The sequence below is a fragment of the Polyodon spathula genome, chromosome 31 (genome assembly GCF_017654505.1).
Source record: "Polyodon spathula isolate WHYD16114869_AA chromosome 31, ASM1765450v1, whole genome shotgun sequence".
NCBI classification, from domain to species: Eukaryota; Metazoa; Chordata; class Actinopteri; order Acipenseriformes; family Polyodontidae; genus Polyodon; species Polyodon spathula.
The window spans coordinates 1,802,445-1,819,098 of NC_054564.1; the positions used below are offsets into that span (position 1 = coordinate 1,802,445).

Here is a 16,654-nt window from a genome sequence, read left to right on the forward strand (position 1 = left end):
CATAGCACACACACTGAGACAGGCTGACATGCATAGCACACACACACACAGACACTCATAGTACGTACACTGAGACACACACATATTCCACACACACACACAGACAGACACATAGCACACACAGGGGGACACACACACAGTGCACAGACACATATAGCACGCACACTGAGACACACAGACACACTGACACACACATAGCACACACTGAGACAAACATGCATAGCCTACACACACACACACACACACACACACACACACACACACACACACACACAGCACACATTAATTGTCTGAAGTGCAGTTTTGCTAGCAGTTCTGAAATCTTAAAGCAATAACAATAATAATAAAATCAATGTTGATTTTATTTCACACTTACAAATGTGAGAAAACCGGAAATAAAGACGCATTTGTGAGGGCATCAAACCCATTTCCATTCCTGATACATGTGTTCTTCTTTAATGGTCTCTGGGGTGCGACACTATAGAGCTTCCCACCTCATACATGGTGGTCCGCACCAAATAGCGCTCCCCTACCCCCCTCTGTTGCTCATTATCATGTTATTGCAAGTCCTGTACACAGTACTCAGGGTGTACATACTTTACAAGCCTTTTTAAATCATAGTTGCTGTACAGAAACGTTTTTGTTTTTAAAAGTTAAGAAAATATAATGTTTTTTTTACTACCACAGATTTTGCTTTTGCACTTCCTTTAAAATAGGGTCAATATTTTTTAAATAGTTAAAAAATAACGTAAAAACAGAGCAGAAGTATCTAAAGGTCTCTCTTCTCAGGGATGGGAATACGACTCCTATTGCATAGCAGTCGCACTCATTCCAGGTTTTACTAGGAGCTTGATTATTCTAACTCTGCTACCTCTTTCTTTTCCCCGAAAAAGACTTGTCATTTCTTTTTCTCTCTCTCTCTCTCTCTCTCTCTCTCTCTCTCTCTCGCTCGCAGGACAACGGGAAGGAAATGGATGGCAGTCTCCTAGGAGACGCCAATGGGGTGGAGCCGAGCCCGGGGGGGAAAAAGGACGGTGTGAAATGGCAGAAGCCCCGCCTCTCCAGGAAAGCGCTGATGAAATGCTGCCTGGTCAAGTGGATCATCGATAGCACTGCCTCCCAGGGACCAGGTAGGGGGCGCTGTGGGGAGAAAGGGGGAGGGTGGCGGAATGCTGACGTGTCAAGGCGAAGCGTGGGGGCTGAGGTGTTTGTCAAGGGTGTGCTGACACTCGGAATTGCCTTTAAGAAGTATTAAATAAAGCTGGTCGGTATTAAATAAAGAAATACCTTTTAAAGAGAAGCTGTCCTTCCCTCAACTTTACAATGGAGTGCCAATCAATAGCAGTTCTCTTGCAGTCTGAGTGTTTTGAAAGCCGCCTGGATGCGCATTCTCCTACAGGGTGCTGGCGTATTGTAGTAATGGATGGGTTTGTTTAATACCTGCAGATTTTTAAGTGCTTCTTGAAGCATCAGCACACCTTAATATTTATAAATGTGCTTTACTACAGCTATGGCCAAAAGTCTGAGACATGAATTATTAAAATGATATCGCAAAAGTCTACCTCGAGCCGTAATAGTATAGTGCAGTATTTCATGTTAGGTTTTGAAATGTCGCATTTTTCAGTGTTTGTCCGTATACTGAAAACTACAAAGCGGTGTGCTTTAACACAGCACGTTGACTAAAGGCCAAATCAAAGCTTCAAAATGAGACTTCTAATAGATTTTGCTTTTAAGCAGTCCGGCCCACTCACATTACATGAGACTCCCATTGCATAGCAGTTTGATCCATTTCTGGTTTTACTATGAATTTAATAAGACACACCTGAGCTTGTTATACTCATACACACTATGACTAATCAAGCTCATAATAAAACCTGGAATGGATTAAACCCCTATGCAGAAGGAATATTTTTTCCACCTCTGCTTTATATTGTTTTCTGCTCAGAAAAAGGTACCAATGAGTTTAGCTTTAAATCTTAAAGGGTAACTATAACATTTTAACCACCTCTTCTTGTCCTGTGTGTTTTTTCAACTGTAATAGATACCATTCCTATGAATGAATGAATGAATAAAAAGCAGGTGGTGAAGCACAGTGTTAATGATACATTGCACTGCCCCGGCCTCTCGCATTCCTCTAGAGATGACGAGTGGAGTTTTTATTACTCAGCCCGTTTTGCATTAACGTTCTGCAAGTCTCATTCCCATCCCTGTGAGCACACGCTAATAGCAGAGGCATGCTAGTGCCTGTGCTGTCTTAGGAAAGAGTCAGAGAACGAAAATCTCTCAGGAATCCAATTGCACGGCTTTAATGAGGTCCTTTATCAGTGTTCCTGTCACTCGGTCCCATTGCAATGCACATTCATAAGCTGCTCCGCTTCCACGCCTCTCATCAGCCTGTACCAGACACAGGCGCTGGGATTATATGTGGAACAGGGCTGTGTAATGCATCGCTATAGTTCAACGCCCTTGTTATTGTGTCTGTGAGTCAGTGTGCTACAGCTGGGTCTGTCAATGCCTGTGAAGTGGACGCTGGTGTGTAATAGTCTCAAGGAGGGGGCTTGTGCAGTTTAGAAGTAATGTTAAAACTGTACAATGCACTAGTAAGACCTCATCTTGAATATTGTGTGCAGTTCTGGTCACTTCGCTATAAAAAAGATATTGCTGCTCTAGAAAGAGTGCAAAGAAGAGCGACCAGAATTATTCCGGGTTTAAAAGGCATGTCATATGCAGACAGGCTAAAAGAATTGAATCTGTTCAGTCTTGAACAAAGACTACGTGGCGACCTAATTCAAGCATTCAGAATTCTAAAAGGTATTGACACTGTCGACCCAAGGGACTTTTACAGCCTGAAAAAAGAAACAAGGACCAGGGGTCACAAATGGAGATTAGACAAAGGGGCAATCAGAACAGAAAATAGGAGGCATTTTTTTACACAGAGAATTGTGAGGGTCTGGAATCAACTCCCCAGTAATGTTGTTGAAGCTGACACCCTGGGATCCTTCAAGAAGCTGCTTGATGAGATTCTGGGATCAATAAGCTACTAACAACCAAACGAGCAAGATGGGCCGAATGGCCTCCTCTCGTTTGTAAACTTTCTTATGTTCTTATGTTCAATCTCTAGATGAATGTGAGTCCCCAATTAGCTCCATGTCTAGAATATTACTCCCTACGACAAAAACAAAGGTCCAGACTACATAACTGGACTAAATGTCGTGGAATGAAAACTTGAAGTTCAAGACCTTCCTTTTGTACTTCAACACCTTATCGGGGGGGGGGGGGGGGGGTAGGGTTAGGGTTAGGGTTAGGGTTAGGGTTAGGGTTGGGGGGGGGGGGGGCCGAGTCGTGCCTCAGTTTGTTGGTGTCGGTAGCTGCATGCCCACCTTTGCTTCGCCGTGTTTTAACATAATCTTCAGGTTTGAACAGTGCCAGCAGCGGGGCGACTACTCTGATGAACAGGAGCGACCACACTGTACTGTTAAAAACGTTTGGGGTGCAAAAAGCTAGTGAAATACAGTCTGCTTTTTGTCATTCAAGGAAAGCATTTGTTTTTTTGTGTTGTGCATGTTATGTATGTGGAATATTTTTTTGCAACAACCAAACTTCAATCAATGGGATCAATCAGCGAGCAGCAGGCGGTGTTGTGTTGTGAATGGGAGCCTTTGTGACGTTTATTGTTTACTGAAACTGTATTGTTTCATGTTATCATCTCAGGATTACAGGGCCTGGGATCCCATAAACATACAGCAGAGTGATTCCCGGTTTGCAGCACGTCCAGGTGGTTTAATTGGTCTTATCGATTATTTAACGTGTCCTGGTTAGTTTTTGCAGTGCTGCGGGCTCCTGTTGCAAAGGCTGAACTCGATGCTCCTCTGTGGCAGAGCACAGCTCTGCTCTTTAGAAATTGGCAGGGATGGGGTTAAATTCCCCTACCTGCCTGGGTTCATTGTGTTCAGGTGGCTGGGGTTGATTAGATGATTAGTTTAATTAACGATCAATCAAAACCCAGCCACCTGACATAAAAGGAGGCCTCTGCTTCTCATTTGGAGGAGGGAGCTGAGGAAGCAGGTTGGTTTTTTGGTTGTTTGGAAAGTTTGAATCCAGTGAAGGCATTGCCCAGCCTGGAAATTGTTATTTTTGTAAGTTTTCTTTTTTTGTCTTTCTTTTTGTGTTTAAATTGATTTGTTTTGGCCCTTGTGCCCTTTCATTTTTGTGTTTATTTATAATAAAATAGTTATTTTTTTGAACTGCAGTCTGTCTCTGGGCCTCTATCCACTCGCCAGCCTGCCACATTTGGTTTGAGGAGTGGGATTTAAACACAAATAAAGCAAGACAAAAAGCAAAAATAACAATTTTCAGGCTGGGCAATGCCTTCACTGGATTCAAACTTTCCAAAAAAACCAACCTGCTTCCTCAGCTCCCTCCTCCAAATGAGAAGCAGAGGCCTCCTTTTATGGCAGGTGGCTGGGTGCTGATTGATCGTTAATTAAACTAATCATCTAATTAACCCCAGCCACCTGAACACAATGAACCCAGGCAGGTAGGGGAATTTAACCCCATCCCTACCAATTTCTAAAGAGCAGAGCTGTGCTATGCCACATCCTCATTTATTACAGTAACAGCGGTAGCACTGACGGTACATGTCGGAATGTTGTCAAATCCTCTGTGTTTTCAAAATCTGCCGTGTTTCATACTAAACTCTTTTGTTATATAGTCGGAGTGTGTAAGAAGTGTTTCGTGTGTCGCAAACATAACGTGTGTTAAACATCTCTTATTAAGACATTTCGGCACTGACAGTTCTGAGTATAGAGCCCACTGTACCAACACGTGCCCGTTACATCCTGGCTTAAAGTATCTCATCATTACAAAAACAAAACAAGACAAACTTGATTTGTTTAAACCTTATTTAAACTCTTAATATAAGAAGTTACAACCAGTTGCTCATTTTGACCCTTTCTGTTTATATAAGTGAGACTGCAGCGTGTTCATTTGCCTTTGGTCAGTTTTACTTTTAGTATATGCAAACTGAACTAGCAATATGTTATTTATTACAGTAACATAAACGTGCCTTTAAACAAAGTTAACTGCGTTTCAATACATGTAAGCAGGTCTGTCAGGATCGCAGATTAAACGCTGTTGTTATAGACGTTAGCGAGACCAGACCGTCATATGTGTATTGTAATAACATAGTGAAGCACTTTCATTTCCATGGTTTTAATGTGAAACAACCCAGCGTGCTTTTAAATCGTCCAAGTTATTAAAATGTTGCACCCTCGTTTGCATGCAGTTTCTAAGTTCTGCACACAGCAAAACACGTGCATCAAACCAATTGTACTGTCTAACAGGGATCACTCGAATTCATAAAGGGGAAGAAAACGTCGGGGGGGGGGGGACAGAAAAACAGTAACCCTAATAAAAATAATAATAATAATATTCAAGTTATATTTGCTAGCCCCTAAAAAGGAAATATTTAATATAAAGTTGTAGTCAAAAGTTTGCAGACCCCAGTGGAAATTTGTCATTTCTAAACGAATAATTATAGGACAAATCTTTTGTAGCAAAAGTGTTGCTTTTGTAGATGAGGAAAAAAGTTGCAAGAAATAGATTAGTCTACAATTATCTATTTCAGCATTCTTTATTTTTTGCAAAACTCCATTCCCTGTGCCATTAGAGGAAACAGCCCCATAGAAGGATATTACCACCTCCATGCTCGACAGTAGCTGTGAAGTTCTTTTCTTTGTACGCCTCGCAAGACGTTCTCCAAATGTAACGACGTTTGACCAGAACTCATATCCATCATTCAAATGCCGTTTTGCAAACTTTAAGCGATTGTCCTTGTGATGTTTTCCTAAGAGTGGCTTTTTCCTTGGCCTGTGATCATTGAGACCTTCACCATGCAACACTCGACCTGTGATTGAAACAGAAACCCCAGTCCCACTTGCAGCCAGTTCACTTTGAATATCTTTGGCAGTCAATCTCGGATTGTTATTAACCTTCCTCACAATTCTTCTACTTGTTCTTGGTGAAAGAACCTTCTTTATTCCAGACCGAGGGAGCGCTGTGACAGGACCATAAGTCTTGTACTTCTTAATAGAAACAGTTGAAATTGGGATACTCAAATGCTTGGAAATCTTCTTGTATCCTTCTCTAGCTTTATGGCAATAAATAATTTTCTGCCTAAGGTCTTCAGATAACTCTTTACTTTTCCTCATATTGACTTATTGATAATGACAGCAATCATCCTATGCCTAACCCTTTTATACTCTAAAGAATGTTCACCTGCAATCCTGCATTTTCTAGACTGTTCTGCATTATCATATTGAAATTTCTAGCACCTTGTAGACAATACTATCATAGCATCAAAGGGTATGAATACTTCTGAACTAGCATTTTTGCAGTTTTGCAAAAACATTGCTGAAATAAATTGTAGACATCTATTTCTTGTAACTTTTTTTTTCCTGATCCACAAAAGCCAAAGTTTTTCCTAAAATTCATTGTTTTCGAGAAATATCTAGAAATTCTAAATTTCCATTGGGGTATGTAAACGCTTGACTACAACTGTATTAGAAAGCTAGCTGTTCACAGGTCATAAAATAAACTACCCCTTAAAATGTAGCATGACTGAGTCCTTTATAAACAGCTGATTGTCAAATAAAACAATACAGAGCGTTTGATTCAGGCTGATACTTAATTTCTATTTGAAAATAAGTAATTTAATAGAGCGCATCTTTATACAATGGAAGTTAATAGCTCAATAAAGTCTTCTTTTTCAGGGTGGCTGATTGCTGATCCAGGAGACACAGCCAAAGGCTTCTGCAAATACTGCAGAGTCTTAACAAGACATGCAAAAACAACGCGACACATTAACAGTGCTGCTCCACATTCTGCCTTGACTAAAATAACAAACTGCTTGCAAGCACCACCTGTGCTGGCCTTTAGTGACAGAAAGAGAAAAGCAGAATTGAAACGCGGGTTCCTAGTGGCAAATCCACTGTGGATTCCTTGTGTGAGATCGTCAAAGACATTGTAAATGACACGAACTGCACCGTCTCAAAGACACGCAGCTGCAAAGAACTAGAGCACAGCGGTGATAAATTCAGTCCATGCTTTTTAATTTTAATTTTTTTTTATTATGGTTTCTTTCAGGAAGAAGTAGGCAGGTTTTTGTAATAGTAGCTGTCCTTCATTGCAAATGCTAGTTGCAGATACGTACGGTTTGGGAGGTCGTCTCTCTCTACAGGGTGTTTGTGTCCCCTAACAACCAATCTTTATTGACAGCACGTCATAATACAGGAACTATTGATCACTGTGCTTTATCTGGTAAGAACCCTTAGACAAAGACAAAAGTACACCATGTCGTGAGACACAACATTCGAGGTACCAAGTCAGGGGGTAAGCATTTCGTGTGCAGTAAGTGTAAGCGACAGTCGTGTTAGACATGGGATTGTCCCCTATAAAAGGATGTCAAGTGACCATAATAAAGTGAAGTAGTCTATTTCACTACGGACATCGGAGAGAGACGACTTCTCTGAAATGTAGAAAGGATCTTTTCCTGAAACGTGAATTTACGCTGGGACAACTGGAGTGGGACCACAGGATCAGGAAAAACCCCCCCCCCCCCCCCCCCCCCCCCCCCCCCCCCCCCCCCCCCCCCCCCCCCCCCCCCCCCCCCCCCCCCCCCCCCCCTTCCACCTCATCATGGAAAGTCTGGCACCACTGTCATGGCAGATCTGCCACGGCACCACCACGGTTTGACGTGCTTTCATTGCATGCTTGTTGTGCAGTCATTTTTCAGATTCAAAGGAGTGACAACATTTTTGACAGAATGAAAGGAAATTAATTTCATAGTTTTACTAAAATGAAGATTACTAGCAAGCGGTTTTAATAGCATTAGAGTGATACATAGATTTGCTTTGTATTTGTTATTAAATGTCAGTCATAACTCGTATCCCCCCCCCCCCATATGCACATCATGAGGGCCCTGCGCCCCCCCAAGATTTGGTCATTGCCTTACTGGCCCTCCTGTGAATGGAATCGAATTGCCCTGGTTTACAGCCTCGTTACTGCAGTAAACATGTCAGCGTGCCGGGCGAGAGGAGAATCTGCTTCCAAGCACATTTTAAAACAATCAAGTCGATGGCTATCGATTGGTACTCCGTTGTAAAGGCAAGGGAAGGACGGCTTTTCTTGTTTTGAAATCAACACGTTAATGAATGGATTTATAAATACTTCTAAAAAGCAATTACCTGCCGATTTGAAATACTTGTTAAAGGCGATTCCGATTGTTTGCATGCCCCTCGTGGTGTTCCAAAAAGTGGTCAAAAAGTTAAAATAAAATATATATATATAACAATACACACACACACATAGAGCATAGAGCATAGACACACACGCGCGCACACAGAGCATAGACACACACACGCACACACAGCATAGACACACACACAAACAGCATAGACACACACACACAGCATAGAGCATAGACACACACACAAACACACACAGAGCATAGACACACACACGCACACAGAGCATAGACAAACACACACAGAGCATAGACACACACACGCAGCATAGACACACACACAAACACACACAGAGCATAGACACACACACGCACACAGAGCATAGACAAACACACATAGAGCATAGACACACACACAGAGCATAGAGCATAGACACACACGCGCGCACACAGAGCATAGACACACACACACAGCATAGACACACACACAAACACACACAGAGCATAGACACACACACGCAGCATAGACATACACACACACAAACACACACGCAGCATAGACACACACAGCACACAGACATAGACACACACACACACAGAGCATAGACACACACACACACACAGAGCATAGACACACACACACACACACACACAGACACAGACACACACAGAGCATAGACACACACACACACACACAGAGCATAGACAAACACACATAGAGCATAGACACACACGCAGCATAGACACACACACAAACACACACAGAGCATAGACACACACACGCACACAGAGCATAGACACACACACACACAGAGCATAGACACACACACGCAGCATAGACACACACACAAACACACACAGAGCATAGACACGCACACGCACACAGAGCATAGAGCAGAGACACACACACACACACACACACAGGGGAGAGAGGAAAGGAGAGAGGGAAGAGAATGGAGAAAGAGAGGCGTTCAAGGGATGAAAAAAAGAGTAATTTACATGAGTAAAAAGCTTTGCAAATCAGCCACTTGATTATAAATCCGCTCAGGCAGTGTTGTGCTGCCACCTGGTGTCAGGAATAGGAATATCAACTCCTAGAGAGCAGCAAAACCAAGAAAAAAAGGTCTTTATCTCCCTCTAGTGGGCGATTTGTGGAACTGTTGTACTGTGGATACTATTTCAGTAGGCTAGCTCCATGGGAACAAAACAGTTGACAGAGTTATAGAAAACTACAAGAGGGAAACAGGGATACATGTGAGTTTTATCCCCTGGGCTGCCATACATTCTAACTACATCCTGTGATGTCATGATTTTACTTACCACTTATCCACGGACTGTGTCTGTCTGTCTGTCGCACTATCCCGGGAGAGCGATTCTTGCCTTCATTTTGCACCAATCTCCACTAACCCTGTTTCATGTACTCCTGTCCAGGTGTTGAGTGAATACTGTATTGCAGAAATGTGTTTGTGATGTAGAGCATTCTGTGCAATTGACCATTTTCAACATAGATCAGGGATTTAAATAACTCCCGTTGCATAGCAGTTTGATCCATTCTACTATGTTAAATAAGACACACCTGATCTTGTCACCTATTGCCTATCAAGCTTGTAGTAAAACCTGGAATGGGTGAAACTGCTATGCAGTAGGGGTCTTATTGCCATCCCTGTTATATTAATAGCACCTCAGACAACTGAACGGACAGCCAGCATGCACACCCCAGATTATAATGCACTCAATAACCTGTGTTATTAAGACCTTAGCCAGTTACAACTGGACTAGTGAGTCTCTCTATATCAGTAAGTTAGAATCTAAGTGTGACATACCGACAGACAGACACGCCTAGATTAAAATGCACTCAAGCTGGCTGGCAGAATGGCTTTCATCAAAGTTGGACCCCTCTAAAATGGCATTTAGACAGTCGCACAAGATTGTCTGCCTCTCCTTTATCGCTAGGCAGAGATATTCATTGATCACGCTCACTATCTATAGTGACTCCAATCAGGTACTGAGTATCGAGTCCTTTTTCTCCTGCACTCCTGCGCTCTCCGGTTCGTCGGGGAAGTGCTGTGTGCCTCTGAGTGGCACAGTGGAATGGTTGTTTTGCAGTAAATATCTATCCTGTGAGTGCTCTGGCCAGTAGCTCTGCTGCTCTGTAAGGGGAGTCTGGTTGAGTAATTGCAGAGACTTCTATAAATAGCAGCAAATTGCTGCTGGATCAGTTGTGGTCTGAAAGCCATAATTGTATTAGCAGGAAACGCGAGAGAGAGCTCAGAATGCGGTCACAGTGTGTTCGGGTTTCAAACGCCACGGAGAACCCCATTAGCACTGTGTTAGTGGGTATGAGAGCGAGAGAGAGCAATGTAATGTGATGTTTTAGTACCCCATGAGAGAGAGAGAGAAGAGATAGCAGAATTATCTGCACAATATATGGCTGCTAGACACCTCATTGTAATTGCAGATCAGGGAATAGAACTACCAAGGCATGTGGATCTTGATATATATAGAGAGAGAGATGGACACACAACGCTCTCTTATACAGTGGCATTAAACTAGCTACAGACACTCTTCAGAACACGTTATTGAGAGTCTCAAAATATGGGGCTGTCTGGAGGCTGTCTGAAATAGCAGTTTCACCCGTCCCAGGTTTTATTATGAGTTTGATTAGCCACAGTGTGTAGGTGACAGGCTCAGGTGTGTCTTATTATGACGGAGGTCTTTCAGTCTCTTCATCGGTCTAGGTCAGGGTTCATTACCGGGGGTAGCTTTCATACAGAAGTGTTGTCTGTGTGCCGTTCAGGTTCTCCAGTCCAGTCCTACTTTGTCACCGGGGGGGTTCAATCCTTGGTATAATTTTCCTTTTTTTCTTTCTCCAAAACTCTCTCTCATGCCCTCTTATTTCACCTGCCACCTGGTATCACCTGTTTGCAGATTTGCCTTGATTACACCTGGAGACAGGTGTGGTTTTTCTGCTGCAGTCTGGAAGTTTCCACTGAGCTGTCTGTGGTTCTGACTCTGTGGAATTGTTTGTGTTGCTGTCCGTGGTCCTGGCAGTCCAAAAAGATTTTCTTCATTGTATTAGTTAAAAAACATAGTTTTTACTAAACTGAGCAAACAGATAAAATAAACTTATTCCGAGATATTGACTCAAATCCAAGGATAAGTCGGTTGTACCCTCTGTCTGCAAAAATTTAGCATTTTGAATTATTAGTCGATTCATCATAATGCTGTTTTGCTGAATTAAAATTAAGTGCCAAATAACTTAATTTTACAGTTAAATTATTGAATGGATCATGTATGTATAAGTGAATACAGATGAAAGTCTAGTTAAGAGCTAATGAAAATTGCATAATGCAGACAGGTCTGTAAAATGACTTGATTATAACTGAATTGCGAAAGTATTGACCCCCCCCGTGGCATTTTTCCTATTTTGTTGCTTTACAACCTGGAATTAAAATGGATTTTTATTTGGATTTCATGTAACGGACGTACACAAAACAGTCCAAACTGGAGAAGTAAAATGAAAAAAATAACTTGTTTAAAAAAATTCTAAAAAAAATAAATAACGGGAAAGTGGTGCGTGCATATGTATTCACCCCCTTTGCTATTAAGCCTCCAAATAAGATCTGGTGCAACCAATTGCCTTCAGAAGTCACATAATTAGTTAAATAAAGTCCACCTGTGTGTATTCTAAGTGTCACATGATCTCAGTATATATACACCTGTTATGAAAGGCCCCAGAGTCTGAATACCACCAAGCAAGCGGCACGATGAAGACCAAGGAGCTCTCCAAACAGGTCAGAGACAAAGTTGTGGAGAAGAACAGATCAGGGTTGGGTTATAAAAAAAATATCCGAATCTTTGAACATCCCACGAAGCACCATTAAAGCCATTATTAAAAAATGGAAAGAATATGGCACCACAACATACCTGGCAAGAGAGGGCCGCCCACCGAAACTCACGGACCAGGCAAGGAGGGCATTAATCAGAGCGGCAACAAAGAGACCAAAGATAACCCTGAAGGAGCTGCAAAGCTCCACAGCAGAGATTGGAGTATCTGTCCATAGGACCACTTTAAGCCGTACACTCCACAGAGCTGGGCTTTACGGAAGAGTGGCCAGAAAAAAGCCATTGCTTAAAGAAAAAAATAAGCAAACACGTTTGGTGTTTGCAAAAAGGCATGTGGGAGACTCCCCAAACATATGGAATAAGGTACGCTGGTCAGATGAGACTAAAATTGAGCTTTTTGGCCATCAAGGAAAACGCTATGTCTGGCGCAAACCCAACACCTCTCATCACCCCGAGAACACCATCCCCACAGTGAAGCATGGTGGTGGCAGCATCATGCTGTGGGGATGTTTTTCATCGACAGGGACTGGGAAACTGGTCAGAATTGAAGGAATGATGGATGGCGCTAAATACAGGGAAATTCTTGAGGGAAACCTGTTTCAGTCTTCCAGAGATTTGAGACTGGAACGGAGGTTCACCTTCCAGCAGGACAATGACCCTAAGCATACTGCTAAAGCAACACTCGAGTGGTTTAAGGGGAAACATTTAAATGTCTTGGAATGGCCTAGTCAAAGCCCAGACCTCAATCCAATTGAGAATCTGTGGTATGACTTAAAGATTGCTGTACACCAGCGGAACCCATCCAACTTGAAGGGGCTGGAGCAGTTTTGCCTTGAAGAATGGACAAAAATCCCAGTGGTTAGATGTGCGAAGCTTATAGATACATACCCCAAGAGACTTGCAGCTGTAATTGCTGCAAAAGGTGGCTCTTCAAAGTATTGACTTGGGGGGGGTAAATACTTATGCACGCTCAAGTTTTCTGTTTTTTTGTCTTATTTCTTGTTTGTTTCACAATAAAAAATATTTTGCATCTTCAAAGTGGTAGGCATGTTGTGTAAATCAAATGATACAAACCCCAAAAAATCCATTTTAATTCCAGGTTGTAAGGCAACAAAATAGGAAAAATGCCAAGGGGGGTCAATACTTTCGCAAGCCACTGTATCTAATTGAATTAGTGTTTGTGTAGATAAGTGACTACAGCTGTAATTGACATTATTGTGAACCTGACAAAGACCTGCTGTGTCGAAACGCTTAGTTCCTGTTTGTTTGTTTGCTGGGTTTAGTAAAAACTAGGTTTTTTGACTAATAAAATGAAGAAAATCTTTTTTAAAAGACTACAGTAAATCTTGTCCTGATTTTGAATTTGCTAGCAATTGGTCTTTTGGACTTCAATCTATAAATCAAAGCTGGCAGATCGATTTGAGAAGAGAATGTAAACCCAAACAGACTTTCTTTTGTTGTAATATACAATTGCCTTATATGGTTGCACCTCATTGCACTGCACAGATATTCTTTTTCTAAACATACACACACTGCTGTGCAAAAGTCTTAGACATGTCGCATTTTTCTACTCTGACGCATTATGAGCATCAACTATTTACTCAAAGCCTCCACTAGTGTTTTCTACTGTTATTTATAACAGCCTTGACTCGCATGAAATCGCTGGTATCTCTTGATTTCCAAGGAGTGGTATCCGAAAGCATAGTTAACAAGTTTAGCGAAACAACATCTGTAATTGACAAACCCAGGACTAGAAGACCCAAAAAGCTGTCTAACAAGGAGGAGTGAGACTTGAAGATAATATCCTTCAGGAATAGAAAGAAGACGAGCGTTGAATTAACAGAGCTGGCAGAAGGCACAGGTGTCGTTGTCCATCAAATCAACAGTACGAAGATCACTCTTGAAATCAGGAATTAAAGGATGTGTTGCAGTAAGAATACCTCTGTTAAGAAAGGGGGACAAGACTAAAAGGCTAAAATATGCACAAGAACACAGGAATTGGACTATGGAACAATGGTCAAAGGTGCTTTGGACTTAATTTGATGGACAACGACACCTGTGCCTTCTGCCTATTCTGCTGTCCAATCAGCATGCACAGACACACACACACTCACACTCACTCAGTCACACACAGACACACCGTCACGCACACTCACTCTCACTCAGTCACACACACACACACTCACTCTCTCACACGCACTCACTTTCACTCAGACACACACACACACTCACTCTCACTCACACAGACAGTTGCACACACACACACTCACACTCTCACACACACACACACACACACACAAGCAAGGTAATGGACGCTGTTGATTTTTAAAAATCCTTTATTCTGTGGGATATATAATCAGCACCAATAATTGCAAAGCTAAAATAAAACGAAATGGCTTATTAGGCTTCATAACCATTATGAAACACTCTAAATGCACTTAACTGCTCTGGAGCTGTTGCTTATTGTTTTCATTATTGCAAAGTATTGTTTTGTGGTTTTTTTATGTTGTATGTTTTGGTTGCAGACTAGAGAGAGGTTTTTTCTAATGAGTCTGTGTACCTTGAGAAATGTAACACCATCCACCGGTCTAATAGACCTAGGCTTGCAGGTCCCTAGTAGCTGCTTGAAACAGACAGATGGGAACATTTGAACATTTGAAACAGAAGAAGATGAGACAGTTTATTGCAGAGAGGAGGCCATTCAGCCCATCAGAGCTCAGATGGCTCCTAGTACCAGGTTGTGCTTGTGGCGCAGTGCTTTGCAATGGCCACTAGGTGGCCCCATTGCCCTGCCTGTTGTTTACCTGACCACACTCACCTGTGGTTTAACGGTAGGAGGTCTTCTTCAATTTCACTGACGCAGACACTACCTAGACAGCTCCCTCTAGGTGCACACGATACAAGAACCTGCACGGACATGTCAGAGACACAGACAACGTCAGTGAGGTTACACTGCAGCCCAGCACTTTCTCTAACCACTGAGCTGCTCAAACCCACTGCCTTCCACACTGCAGCCCAGCACTTTCTCTAACCACTGAGCTACTCAAACCCATTGCCTTCCTCACTGCAGCCAAGCGCTTTCTCTAACCACTGAGCTGCTCAAACCCACTGCCTTCCACACTGCAGCCCAGCACTTTCTCTAACCACTGAGCTGCTCAAACCCACTGCCTTCCTCACTGCAGCCCAGCACTTTCTCTAACCACTGAGCTACTCAAACCCACTGCCTTCCACACTGCAGCCCAGCACTTTCTCTAACCACTGAGCTACTCAAACCCACTGCCTTCCACACTGCAGCCCAGCGCTTTCTCTAACCACTGAGCTACTCAAACCCACTGCCTTCCACACTGCAGCCCAGCCCTTTCTCTAACCACTGAGCTACTCAAACCCACTGCCTTCCCCACAGCAGCCCAGCGCTTTCTCTAACCACTGAGCTACTCAAACCCACTGCCTTCCACACTGCAGCCCAGCACTTTCTCTAACCACTGAGCTACTCAAACCCACTGCCTTCCACACTGCAGCCCAGCCAAGCGCTTTCTCTAACCACTGAGCTACTCAAACCCACTGCCTTCCACACTGCAGCCCAGCGCTTTCTCTAACCACTGAGCTACTCAAACCCACTGCCTTCCACACTGCAGCCCAGCACTTTCTCTAACCACTGAGCTACTCAAACCCACTGCCTTCCACACTGCAGCCCAGCGCTTTCTCTAACCACTGAGCTACTCAAACCCACTGCCTTCCACACTGCAGCCCAGCACTTTCTCTAACCACTGAGCTGCTCAAACCCACTGCCTTCCACACTGCAGCCCAGCGCTTTCTCTAACCACTGAGCTACTCAAACCCACTGCCTTCCTCACTGCAGCCCAGCGCTTTCTCTAACCACTGAGCTACTCAAACCCACTGCCTTCCACACTGCAGCCCAGCGCTTTCTCTAACCACTGAGCTACTCAAACCCACTGCCTTCCACACTGCAGCCCAGCGCTGCAGCCCAGCGCTTTCTCTAACCACTGAGCTACTCAAACCCACTGCCTTCCACATGGACCCAGCGCTTTCTCTAACCACTGAGCTACTCAAACCCACTGCCTTCCACACTGCAGCCCAGCACTTTCTCTAACCACTGAGCTGCTCAAACCCACTGCCTTCCACACTGCAGCCCAGTGCTTTCTCTAACCACTGAGTTGCTCAAACCCACTGCCTTCCACACTGCAGCCCAGCGCTTTCTCTAACCACTGAGCTACTCAAACCCACTGCCTTCCACACTGCAGCCCAGCGCTTTCTCTAACCACTGAGCTACTCAAACCCACTGCCTTCCACATGGACCCAGCGCTTTCTCTAACCACTGAGCTACTCATGGGTGACGAATCTCAAACCCGCTTTCTCTAACCACTGAGCTACTCTAAAACCTACTCGAACCCATTGCCTTCCACATGGACCCAGCGCTTTCTCTAACCACTGAGCTACTCAAATCCGCTGGGAAATTTAGATCCATTGCTGTACAGATCAATTGTGAAGGCAGTGAAGGGGTTAAACCAGATTGACTGTTGTATCGAACAGTGTCGTCCTGGCTGT

General features: G+C 43.3%; 1 protein-coding gene across 2 annotated transcripts in view; it reads left to right on the forward strand.

Moving 5' to 3' along the window:
• LOC121303055 (calsenilin-like) overlaps window positions 1–16,654 on the forward strand; it is a 74,985-nt gene that overhangs the window by 5,217 nt on the left and 53,114 nt on the right. For both annotated transcript variants that reach the window (XM_041233455.1, XM_041233452.1), the window contains exon 2: window positions 956–1,130. In XM_041233455.1, the coding sequence (XP_041089389.1) occupies window positions 956–1,130 (175 nt within the window). The remainder of the gene's footprint in view (window positions 1–955; window positions 1,131–16,654) is intronic.